Source organism: Euleptes europaea, chromosome 6 (genome assembly GCF_029931775.1).
Source record: "Euleptes europaea isolate rEulEur1 chromosome 6, rEulEur1.hap1, whole genome shotgun sequence".
Taxonomy (NCBI): domain Eukaryota; kingdom Metazoa; phylum Chordata; class Lepidosauria; order Squamata; family Sphaerodactylidae; genus Euleptes; species Euleptes europaea.
In genome coordinates this window covers 51,896,526-51,909,217 of record NC_079317.1, presented here as the reverse complement: position 1 = coordinate 51,909,217, position 12,692 = coordinate 51,896,526, and the positions used below count along the sequence as shown (strand labels likewise).

The 12,692-nt window shown below is 43.0% G+C and overlaps 1 protein-coding gene across 1 annotated transcript in view; it reads left to right on the top strand.

Annotated features, from left to right (window-relative positions):
* The window catches only part of SPTBN5 (spectrin beta, non-erythrocytic 5), a 151,344-nt gene that overhangs the window by 119,099 nt on the left and 19,553 nt on the right, over positions 1 to 12,692 (top strand). Inside the window, exons 47-53 of the mRNA XM_056851886.1 lie at positions 1,847 to 2,019; positions 2,929 to 3,019; positions 4,959 to 5,105; positions 5,605 to 5,742; positions 7,369 to 7,625; positions 8,611 to 8,797; positions 11,742 to 11,954. Of these exons, the coding sequence (XP_056707864.1) occupies positions 1,847 to 2,019; positions 2,929 to 3,019; positions 4,959 to 5,105; positions 5,605 to 5,742; positions 7,369 to 7,625; positions 8,611 to 8,797; positions 11,742 to 11,954 (1,206 nt within the window). The remainder of the gene's footprint in view (positions 1 to 1,846; positions 2,020 to 2,928; positions 3,020 to 4,958; positions 5,106 to 5,604; positions 5,743 to 7,368; positions 7,626 to 8,610; positions 8,798 to 11,741; positions 11,955 to 12,692) is intronic.

The window sequence follows — 12,692 nt, the reverse complement described above, 5'->3', positions numbered from 1 at the left end:
AAGCCATCACATAACACCCCCTAGGTTTTCACCCGGACATGACATCAGTGCATTGTACAACATAATTTCTGGCCTGCACTGTTTTCCCATTGGCCTGGACGAAGGGCAGGTGGAAGACTACCCTCCTGAAGTGAGCAAATGGCATGCCTAGTTCCAGTGCTGCTTTTATACCTTAACAGGGTTCCTCAGGCAGCTCGCAAAAAAACCCGTAAACCTTATAAAAACTGTTTGGCATGAAATTACTTTGAAACATTGCAGGACACAAATAAGAAGAGCCACCTCTTCAGAGTTTTTCTGGGGAAAAATATTTTCAACTTCCACGAGAAATCCTACAGATACCTCAGCTGGTCTCATTTACTAGGAAATGGAGTTTTATAACCTGGAGACAACAGCTTAAAAGTCCTTGCTTCAGTTGCTGCAGGAAAGACTTCACTCACAGATCTCAAGGCCCAGGCATGCTTATATGGAAATTTATGAAGCCTGTACTATAAAACCTCCCTATACAGAGAACTTTCCAGTGGTGCAAAACCCAAAAGGATTTTGTTATTCTACTGTAAGAACATAAGTACAGTCTGCAGGATCAGACCAGTGGTCCATCTCCTCTAGCATACTGATTCACACAGTGGCCAACCAATTGCCCTGGAGGGCCAAGCAAATAGGGCACAGAGGCCGAGGCCTTCCCCTGATGCTGCCTTCTAGCACTGGTGTTCAGAGGTTTTCTGCCTCTGTATATGGAGGAGGTTCCCATGTCTAGTAGCTATTAATGGACCTAGGTCCATTGGATTCTGCACTTGCTAGAGTAGATGCTACCCCTATCCTCCCATTCCACTGAGCAAAGTTTTAAGTCTTCCTCCAGCCTAAGGAGCCTTCCTCCACTGGAAGAGCCCTTGAGGATGGCTGGATCCACTCTCCTGCCTCTTGCTTAGAACATAAGAACAGTGGGATCTTTTGTAAGGGATCTTGTCCTAGCTTCCTCCTCTGTAGAATCAAGTCTTCTTGCCTCCCCTGGTATGGCAGGTTCCTATAAATCAACCAAGGGGACAAACACAGCCATTTAGGATTTTGGGGGACCGGGTTTTTTCAGAATAAAACTTTCCCCTCAATTGTTAAGTATAGCTTGGGTAGCAGGTACAAAGGCTTTGGGTTTGCTGCCATGAGGTATGTTTTGTGGTGAGCAAGAAGAACACAAAGGTCACTGAGGCAGAAATAACAAAGAAGACCTATTCAAGTACAAGTTGTTTGCAAAGAATAGTTCAGCAGCACAGGTCTCCAGTCATAGACTGGAGAAGCCTGCTGAGGCACTTAAAACCTATGGCTTCAGGTTGTGATTTAAGTTCCCTTTAATGCTTATGGTTACAGGCTTTGCAACTGGGTACTCTGTCTTCTCCTAGCAGTAGAGTTTAAACCATTCTGTCATGCTACCAGGCAGAGCTACTCTTTAAACTGCTCTCTTGCCGAGGCAGACTCAAACTGACTGCTGTGCTTCCCTTCAACATTCCACTCTTTTTCTGAAAGCTGGTTGGATCCTGGAACAGCACATGGCTCAGGAGCAAAACAGTTGGTTGGCTGTTTTACCTTTCAGGCTCAGGACTGCTTCCTGTCCATCATACTTGGCTCCCATTTGTCCTTAAGAGACAGAAGCATGCGCACCAGGCCAATGCTGGCATACCCCTGAATAATTGCTGTCCTGCATAGCCACCTATTCATAACAAAGCTTTGGAGCTTTGTGCTCTCACATTCAAAAAAGACATTGAAAAACTTTGATAAACAAAGGTAGGTATTTGAATCTTGAATGTTTGAGGTAGCCAATTAAAAACATACCCCATTTTATTTTAATCTTATGCAGGATTCTGTGTCCAGTGTGGAGAGTCTGCAGCAAAAACACATGCAATTTGAAAAGGCCCTGGAAGCCCAGATGAAGGAGATTGACATAATGATCTCATTTGGCCAGCAGCTGATGGACAGCCAGCATTATGACTCTCAGAACATAATGAACAAGATCCAGGCGATTCTCAAGAGGTAGTACCTAGCCCTGTTCTCCACTACTATCATTGATACCTTAAGTGCATCTTCAACTTGGGCTATTTACCACCACCACTCAGTCTTAAATGTTTTGTTCACTCACTCATGCATTCTTTCAAAACCTTTTCTCCCTTCCTCATCAGACTAGAACTCCCAGGCATCCAGTGAGGTTGATGGGCAGTAGACTCAGGAGAGACAAAAGGAAATACTATTTTACTCAACATTATTACATTGTAGAATTCATCACCAGTGGACATCGTGATGGCCATGAGCATAATAGCTTTAAAAGGATAAGAGCGATTCAAGGAGGATAGGCCCCTCAAATGCTGCTAGCTGCAATGACTAAAATGAACCTCTATAGTCACAGGCATGAACCACAATATCAGTGCTAGGAGGCAGCCTCAGGGGAAGCCTTGCTCTTTATTCCCTGTCTGCTGGCTCTGTTGGACCAGTGAGCTGATCTAGCAAGGCTCTTCTTGTGCTTATCAGGAGCTCTGATCCTCTTAATTTATCAGCATAGTCACCTGGTTACCAGTGTCCTAATTTGGGTAATCTGGGTAACATTTTCACAGGTACATAGCACTGAAGAAACAGACTGTCAATATGTACTCATTTGAGGGAGGAGGGAATTGTATGCATTTTAGCTCTGGTTTTGTTTTAATAATGTCTGCTTTTGGGGAGGGGTTGCTTTCAAATGGTTTTAAAATGTGATTTTATTATGTATGTTTTAATTTGTTAGCCACCTTTTTGGCCCTTGTGAGGGCAGAACGGTGGGACATAAATGATGCAAATAAATAATACAGCGACAGATGGTACATACTACCTATGCTAGTATAGTCCACTTTCCCTTTCCCTTGATTAAAGCATCTTCTTGAACTGTTCTGTTATTAATGTTTCCTGCTGCAGAAAGGAAAACCTTTTGGAAGCTGCTTTGGCTCGCAGGCATCTGCTGGAAGAATCAAGTCTGTTGCAAAACTTTCTGCGCAGTTCCTTTGAGGTATCGGCTTGATTCACTGAATGTTGTCATTAGCAGGGATGCTGTAAACTTTGCAGAAAATATTATTGGCGTTTGAATTTACCTTGGCTAAAGTGCCTGTTCTATGCTGAGTTGTGCCTAATGTTGATCACCTCAAAGATTTGCTTACAATTCAAAATGAGAAGCATTGTGAGCAGTTTTGCATCTGCACAATGGCAGCATTTGTCAAGATGGCTGACCAGGTAGCTGTTTTGACTACTATGCCCCCCCCCCTCATCAAGGGATGTCTCTTTTAAAAGCAGAGGCGTTAGGCTATATATACTACACAGTTGGTGACGTTCTTCATTGGTGCCATTTCTCCATTTCCACCTATTCCATTGGTAACCACAGCCAGGAACTTTTCTGTAACCCCCTGCTCACTGGCACAACCTCTGTCACATAGGTTCAGAGATATAAGTAGGTCAGGCAGTCACAGTTTGCCACCCATATTATCTGTTATAAATAGGGTTGCCAGGTCCCTCTTTGCCACCGGTGGGAGGTTTTTGGGGCGGAGGCTGAGGAGGGTGGGGTTTGGGGAGGGGAGGGACTCCAATGCCATAGAGTCCAATGGCCAAAGCAGCCAGTTTCTCCAGGTGAACTGATCTCTGACGGCTGGAGATCAGTTGAAATAGCAGGAGATCTCCTGCTACTACCTGGAGGTTGGCAACCCTAGTTATAAATATAAAGAGAGCCCTGAACCTTTTTCACACCTTGCCAGAGATACTCCAGGACAGGGCAGCCCAGTCCCCTTTTAATTAACCACCCCTCACTCAGAAATTTCACGGAGCTATTGGGGCTGGGACTCAATCACACTCTGCCAGCATTTATTCATATCCTAATATATGTATAGGCAAGATCTTCTAGGTGTGTGTGTGTGTGTGTGTGTTTTCCTGTCAGATAACACTCATTCATTCAGTGGGGTTAACCATAAAACAAAAGGAGCTAACTTTTATTGAAGGTTACGAACAACATTGGAGTGATTCATGAAACACATATACAACATTTCTTATTACTTTAACTTTTGAAGTGTAATGCTATTCAGGCTTACAAGCCTATTTGCCACAAGTTATCTTTCTCTCAGCCAGCATTAGGCTACAATTCTCTCCCTCACTTCTAAACCACTCTTGATCTTCTAATTGAACTAATAGCTCTAACTGCAGCCCTCCTCCCAACATTCCATCACCTCTCCTGGCTGCTCACAAAGTCACACTTTCCTTTCTACTTTTGTTTTATATTTCCTGAAATTGTGTACCTCCTCAGCTGGGAAAGCTCTAAAAGGCCTTTGAACTATTGACTGGCACTGTTTTTTTTTAAATATCCAATGATGTTTTTAAGTGAAGATACACACAGTGGGGAGAAAGGGGGGACCAAAAGTGAGACTTAATGGTGGCATGTTTCCTTGCACTGTGTAAGGCAAGATGGATATGATTGAGAAGAAGAAAGGAAATAGTTGTACAACACCTTTGAGAATTTTCTCAGGGCCAAAGAATATGTTGTTAAAGTTCCATGACTGGAAGGGCAGTTGTAGAATTTGGCCCTTAAAAATAGCTGTGAGGGAGAGCCATTATGGATAGTATTGAAACTGATTGGGTGTACTTTAAGCACCAGGGTTAAGACAGGCACAATACAGATACCTCTCTTCTTTCTCTGCCCAAGCTTAAATCAGCTGAGGGATGGATTTTCAATTAGGAAAATGGAATAGGAGGGAAGAATTAATCTCCCCTCACCTTGGCTTAAATTCATTTTGCACATGCCTCCCTGCAGTAGTTTCAGGGCCAAACTACATGTCTGGCATTCCAGTCTTAGAACTCCAGAACTGCCCCCCATGTATTTCCCCCCTCAATTAAACTTTCTGAAAGAGATGAGCTGAAGATAATTCCAGGCTTTTTGCTTCTGCTTCATCATTGTTTTCTCCCCAAAGGTGGCAGCATGGATGAATGAAAAAAACATTATTGCCTTGGATGAGAGCTGGCGGGATCCAAGCAACCTTTCAGCTAAACTGCAAACGCACCAGACTTTCCAGGCAGAGATCATAGCCAGCAGAAATGACCTAGATCATATCCGAGCTGTAAGTGATTTCAGTTAGCATCATATTGAGGTCAATTTGACCTCAGTCGGTCTGAAGGGATCCTCCCTGGAAGGTTGAAGCCAGAAGAAGGGAATTTGCCGCCTGACCCATAGCCAGAAGTCCCGTAATTAAAGACTTGAATTTAATTGTGAATTGAAAGCAAAATAATACTGTTCAAAGGTATTAAAGTTTAAAGATTTAGTTCAGGCAAAGTGTCTTTTGGCACTTGAAAGTTTGGCAGTAAGATGTCACCCATGTGAGCAGAAACAGAAGAAGGATGGGGGGAATATTATTACAAATCGAAACTCCCTGCTGATTCAGGTGTGTGTTAGTGTGAGGGGTCTGGCTTGTGGTTATGCCACAATAAATTTGTTAGCCTTTAAGGTGCCACAACACTCTGTTGCATTAGATATAAAAGACTAAATCATCTACCATTCACACACAGTTCATTTTGGGAAATAAGTAAAAAAGGAGAAGTTTAACACTTTCTTTGCTGCAGAAAGGAGAGAAGATGCTCCAGGAGGGACATTGTGCTCATGATATCATCCAGTCCAGACTGCAGGAAATAGAGGACATTTGGGATGAGTTGCTGGAAAACTGCTATGAAAAGGGAAGAAAGATGCAGGATGCCTGTAAGGTACAGCAAAACCTTGGGTGGGGGGGATCTCCCTTGGGATAATTTTTAGTGACAGTGACTCCAGAGTCCCCATCCATCTATTTCTTTCCAAGCATCAGTGTTCAGGGACCACTGCACTTTAACACTGAGATATGTTGCTGCAGTTTTCATTGTAAAGATGAGGGACAGAGGCTAAGAGGAAATAACTGGGCCCAATGTCCCCTGGTAAGTTCATATACAAGCAAGAATTTGAACCTAGGTCTTCCTTATTAGTTTCATTTTTGCAAGAACTGAATTCAGGATCAAAGCTAGCTGTTCTGCTTTCATGTTTACATTAGAAGTCATTTTATTTATGAAACCATTTCAAACATTTAAAAAATCAGTGCTAGGCACTCAAAATATATAAACCTTTATCCAGCTAAAACTAGCTATGACCAAATCCCAATGAAGCAATGAAGACTGGATTAGTCAGGGCTAATGTATCATTGGTTTCTGCACTCATGACTAACTTGAACTGTTTGGGGCATCAGTCCTGAAACTGTTATCTGAAAGAGAGAAGGAACAAAAGACATCACTACCAATCAAACATGCACAAAATCATAGAGAGATTTCTATTGAACAATCCAGATGTGCAAAAAGAAATGTTTTTTTCTGCATGCAGCTTAAATTGTTTAATTAGATCTGAACACTTGTGTCCTCTAAAGTTCACGCATAAATTATTTATATACCATTGAAAGATCTCAGCTGAAATGAAAATCCCCATTTGGTATTGCAGATCTCACTCACTTTGGTTACTTGGCAGTTCAAGAAAACACAAAAGAATGCACTTTGTGATAACTGAAAACAACACTCAGATATTCAAGCATATGAGTATTCTAACTCATTTATTTCACTGTGTAGCCATGAATGAGTTTTGCTTGCCAAGAGATTTCCTCATCCCTTCTCTATCAGGGCTGCTCAGTGTTTCTGCCAAAATTTATGCAGACTAGTCACTAACTGGATGAGGCAAGGGGCTGTTAGTCTCTAAAGCTGAAACTGCTATCAGGTGACGAGGGCCACAGTAGTCCTTATGGCTGTCTGAATTGTATGTTCCATATTCTGCTGCTTCCCAGTGAATGAAAAGACAGAGGAACAACTTACTAAATGCATTGGGAGGATCAGTGAATGGAATGAATTATGGAATGGAGCTCTGCCACTTACCTCTGCAGCTTACTCCCCTACCCCACCATCTATTCCTTGGGGTTGGGTGACACTTAGGAACAGATTGGGATGTAGTGCAGGGGCCTGCAGAAAGAAGGATGAACAGCAGAAATTGCCTCCTTTGCATTCTTGTTTGAGTTTTTAGCTCTTATTTATGGAGGAACTTGCAACATAACATCTGCTGGTTTGCTTTGAAGCTGCCACCCTCAATGGCATCCTAATCTGCATCCCTGACCCTCAGGAGCAGCTTTTCAAGGAGCATGGAAGAAAGAGGAAGAATCCATTCCATTAATGAGCTCTGTTCATTGAGTCAAACTTTTAATTATTCATCTTCAAAAATCACCTTAATGTTTAAACATACCGTTTCGTAAAAGTAGACACATGTTGCAAAGGACCTGATACTCCTGTTTGGTCTATGAAATATTTTTTTCTTTCTTCTGGCCATAGGCTCTGCATTTCCTCCGTAATGTGGATGATGTGGAAAAATATCTGGAAGATCTAGAAAGTGAGCTGAACATACCAGAAAGCAGCTTTAACCTCCTGGTTCTGGATGATCTTCTAAATAAACAGGAGGCATTAGAAGAAGATTTCGCTGGCTGTAAAGACCAACTACAAGAGCTTATAAAGACAGTGCAAGAATTCCAACAGGAGAAGAATTTTATGGCAGATGAAATAGAAGAGAGAGTGGACCATGTAGTGCATAGGTACTTGAGTGGTTGTCTGTTTTTGTTCCTTCCCGCCCTTCTCCTTTCTAAAATTTTGTTGCCATGAAGTCACAGCCAACTTATGGCAACCCCTTAGGGTTTTAAGAGCCAGATGTTCAGAGGTAGTTTGCCATGGTCTGTCTTCTGCATAGCAACCCTGGACTGCCTTGTTGGTCTGCCATCCAAATACTAGCCAGGGCTGACCCCGCTTAGCTTTTGAGCTGTGATGAGATTGGGCTAGCCTGGGTTGCCAGGTCAATATATTCTAACTTATTTCCTCCATTGTCACTGTGGAGAAATGCCCTCCACTCAAGAATTTCCCCCAGTATTTCAATTTCGTGACTGCTCTCTGTCCATGTACAGGAGCCTAGCTGCAGACCAGTAGCTGACAGATAGGAGGGGGTTGAAAAAAGGAACTGTCAAGCTCCCAGACAGAGCACTCAAGCTCTTGGCTAGGGTAATGAGAGTGGCTGAAGTAGGGCAATGACTTAATACCTCACAACCTGCTAGTAAGTCATACCTAGAGCCATGAAGCTGGGAAGACTAAAGGGACAAAAATTCTTCTTTGGGACAGGAAGGGAGAGTAAGATCATCTCAAGTTGGGAGAAGATAGAGATTATTTAAACTCAGTATACAAGGAAAAATGCGATATTCCATTTTGAGCAGCTCTTTGGATAGGTACAAGCCATGATGGATTAAGCTTTCACTTAGGGACTCCACTTCTCCATGCTGCAGGTACAATGGAGAGAAGACCCAAATATGAGAACTAAGGTAGTGATGAAATTTAAACTACTGCAGCTTCAAGCAAAGCTAACCTGTCCTCCTAAATTCAACATCATTTAGGAAGTACCTAGCATAGGGAGAGAGAATTGTGTGTTTTCAACTTTTCTTTGTTCTCTTGCTCAACCTGAAATGTTAAGCAGCACGTGTGTATTCTTTTATTCATTTATTAAACTTTCTTATACTTTGAATGCTCTATCCCCAGGTACAAGAGTCTTAGGGAGCCCTTGCAAGAGAGAAGTGGATTCTTGGAGGCCAGCAGGCTGCACTATCAGTTCCTCCAAGATGTCACTGAGGAGTTAACCTGGATTCATGAGAAACTCCCCCTGGCATCCTCCAGAGACTATGGTCAGTCTCTTACGAATGTTCAGAGTTTGCTGGAAAAACTCCAGGTAAGGTAACTTGAAAGTTCTGCCAAGAGAGCCATAAGTGGATTTTATACTGCAGATTTCCCAGAATGCAGTTTTCTGGTCCCTTCTGTGCCACCAAAGGTCACTTCCAGTTGGACTCAATGAACAACTTCTTGCTATAAGGAGAGAGTATGTCTTACAAAACAAAATGCTGTTATCTAATGTTCATTTTGTGTCAACTTTGTAGCTGTCAGGAAACATGTAGAATTGTATAATCTGAATGCAAACTAATGACAAAATGTCTATATATCAAAGTTATTATTTGTTTTATTTTGAATGTTCACAACAAATAAGAAAACAAGAAAAAGTAAAAGGCAGTCTCCTTGATCTGCTTCAGCCAATTATAATTCAGCGACAGGTTGCTACATGCAGAGTCATTCAGCAGCCTCTACAAAAGCATCTAGCACCTGGAGCTATGTAAGTGGTTTTCCTGCAGAGCATCTGGCCCAGGGTAAGATGTGAACAACATTCTCAGCTCAAACTGCCAGGGGGAGTGAACTTTATTCTGGCGTCCTCTGCCCATTTAATGGGTGATCTGTATTGATCGTATCTTTCAGGAGTTGTCCTTGGAGAGATGTACAAATGTCTTATTCATATTTTGCTTGGAAGTAAGATGCATGAGTCACTCATCCGCCCTTTATCGTTACTTCCTCATAATGTGCAAAGCAGCCCTGGGTAGGGATGTGCGTTCGGACACACCTGAGTCAAAAATATACCTGAAAATACCTTATTAGTATTTTCAAGTATGTTCAGCATCCCAAATATATCCAGGATTTTTTCGGCATACCAAACAAATGGTCCCAAAAAATCCTGGAAATATTTGGGATTTACCGGGAAGATCAGGAGCCAGTGTTTGCAATCTTTTTCTTTCCTTTTTCATTTCTGTTTTCCCTCTGGTGGGGTTTATAGGCTCGCCAGGCTGCTTGTGTCAGTTTTAAGTGTGTTTGTCAGTTTCAGGAGGTTTTGTTGTTCTTTGCTGGAGAGAACAACAAAATGTTGTTTTGTCCCTTTTGCGGTTTTTACAATGTTGTGCAGCACTTGCAACCCCCCCCCCCTCGCTCACTTGGATTTGTTCTGCTGTGGTTTCACTTTGGGTCTGTTGAGTTTACACTGCCACGGTGACCCTGGGTTCTCCCAGGCGTTGGGTACATTGCCATTTGTTCAGTTGTGTTTTCAACCTTCCCCCTTGCTTGGATTGGTTCTGCTGTGATCCTCCAGTTTGACATTAGTCCTGTTGAGCTTGCACTGCCACAGTGACACTGGGTTCTGCTGGGCACTGTGTACATTGCCATTTGTTCTATTGAGCTTGCAAAAGTGCCCCCCCCCCCACAACACCTTCAGTTTCTACTACAGAGTTTATCTGGTTTGACATTATTTCTGTTGGGCTTGCACTGCCACAGTGGCCCTGGGTTTTGCTGGGCTTCCAAAAGTGCCCCCCCCTTCAGTTTCCACTGCACACATTCTCTGGTTTGATTTTGGTTTGGTTTGGCTTGGCACATTGATGGTGGTTCTGCTGGGATTACTGGGTTCTGCAGTGGTTCTGTTGGGCTTGTTGTTGATTCTTTCATGGGGGGACATTTGACCAGGGATTGCTGCTTGCAGGCAGACATGGCTTTTGCCCTGGATTTTGGTCAAACAGGATCATGCCAGCTGCTGGCAGCCTGGCATAAAGGAAGATCCTTCATTCAAGTTTTTACCCTTCGGATTGTACCCACCTGTTGGTCCTACCTTTGGGTCCCCTCTTGACTGGGTTTGGCCTTGCGTGGCTGGAATACCTGCTCTTGAACTTACTTGCAAACTCTACCTGGACTCTGTACTTCAGTCTGGTCAGGTAACATCTGGGTCAGAGGACCAAAAAACCTGTCTAAGTATTTTAGGCTAGCTATTTAGATTTTTTTGGTTTCTTCCTTGCTTTGCACTGCTCTTGTGCTCTTGTACACTTCCTTGCACAGTTCTTTTAATAAACCTTATTAATTTTACTACTGTGGTAGTTTTAGTCTAAATCCAGTAATTTGGCCTACATTGGCTACAGCTAACAAAGAAATTGTTTCTGGAACTCAACTTGCAAGTGTCCCACCTGGCAAGGCTGACTTCGTGATTAACACCCAGAAGGGCTAGAGACTTGGTTCCTCAGTCTCTCAGCTGAGGGTTAGTCAAAGGAAATGGTGGTGGCTTGTTATCCTAGGCAGTGAGATTTCACTCCCCACCCAATTTCTTTACAGTGAGCATTTCTCTCATTTCAGTTAATAAGGATGACAGGATGCCAAGATCACATGGCAACTTGAGAATCTTGTGTGGTCTGTTTCCATATGGGCCGAGCAATGCTGAAATGGGGGGTAGTTGTGGGGTGCCCAGGAATGGCACAGCCACGTTGCCTCCTGAGCAGCTTGCAGAGGTACGGCTGCATGAAAAAATCAGATTTTTCCTAAGTCCTGTGAAACTGCTCCATAGAGTTTCACGGGGCTACACCATCCTTTTTGCAGGCACAAGTACACACCTGCAAAAGGGCGTGTGAAAGGGCTCAGGCCCCTGGGAACACCTCCTTGGCACTGGTGCGAGCCCCTACACCAGAGAAATGCCACCAGCATGCTTGCTTTGCGCTGCTGCACGGCTCCCCAGCACAAGTCACCCTGCACCAGCGTTACTGCCCATTTTCATGCCGCAAGTGGCACTAACGCCAGCTCAGGGATCACTCTGGCTCCTAAGCCGATTTGGGGGGGGGGACTTGAGGATTGCACTGTTCATCTGTCTTCTTCTCAATACTTTCAGTATTGACCTTGGAACCAAATTATTCAATGTTAAGTCTTCTTCATTGTTAAAAATTACGTATTTTGCAATATACCCAGTTGAGTTAGGTAGCAGCATTTAAAAACAGATATAGAAAATATTGTTTTTTAAACTTGCTCTATGTTTTTCTTTGTTTTAGAATTTGGAGAATGAAATTAATAGCCACAATGCTTTAACTAAAGCAGTTATCAGCACTGGACAGAAGCTGGTGAAGGGAGGTCACTCTGCCTCACAAGACATCATGGAAAAGGTGAAAGAATTGGCGGGTGCCTCAGAAAACCTGAAGGGTGAGGTTCAGGAGAGAAGAAAGAGGCTCATGCAATCATACAAAAACCAACATTTCCTCACTGAGGTGAGACATGGCTGAAAAGCCCTGTTTAGTTTCCATATGTTAGAAAAACCAACTGTTTCTGATTGGGGGGGTGCATTCGGCAAAACTGAACTGCAAAAATTGGCACCTTTAGACAGTTGCTGGCAAATCTGGATCCTGAAAAAGCTGGAAAATTCAGCTTTGGGGGGATTCATTTCAGGGTCACCGGCTACAACTCTTTTTTAAAGGAAAGATTCCCCATAGGCTATAATGGAGCCGATTTTTTTTTCAGATTAATGGAGGGAAAAAACCTGGGGGAAAACCCATAGCAGTATGGGTATTCAGAAAAATTCAGGAATCCCAAACATTTTCAGGTGTAATATTCTGAATCTCAATTTCTTTTTGTACTGGAACTGGAATTTTCCCTTTTTTTTTTCCTTTTTTTTTTGCACACCCCTATTTCTGATAGATGGCACATACTAGTAGAAGCTGAATTGAAATTTAACTACATGTATTGAGCTAGCTTAAACGGAGCTAGGATGGAATGTGAACTCCCCACGTTTAAAAAGCCTAATTCCACTATGAGTTGGGTTCAGGTTGTTTGGAGTTGTGATTCTGCTCACAAGACTCTTGCCCTCCTGGTAGCCAGCTGGTCTGACCTTGATAGGACCCCATTCCTTTTCATTATGTTCTGGATCATGCTCATTTCCCATTAAGGAAAGGCCTAGGAAGGCCTTCCTGTCTCCATCAAGACAGAGCTGGTAGTGATGCTCTCTCCCT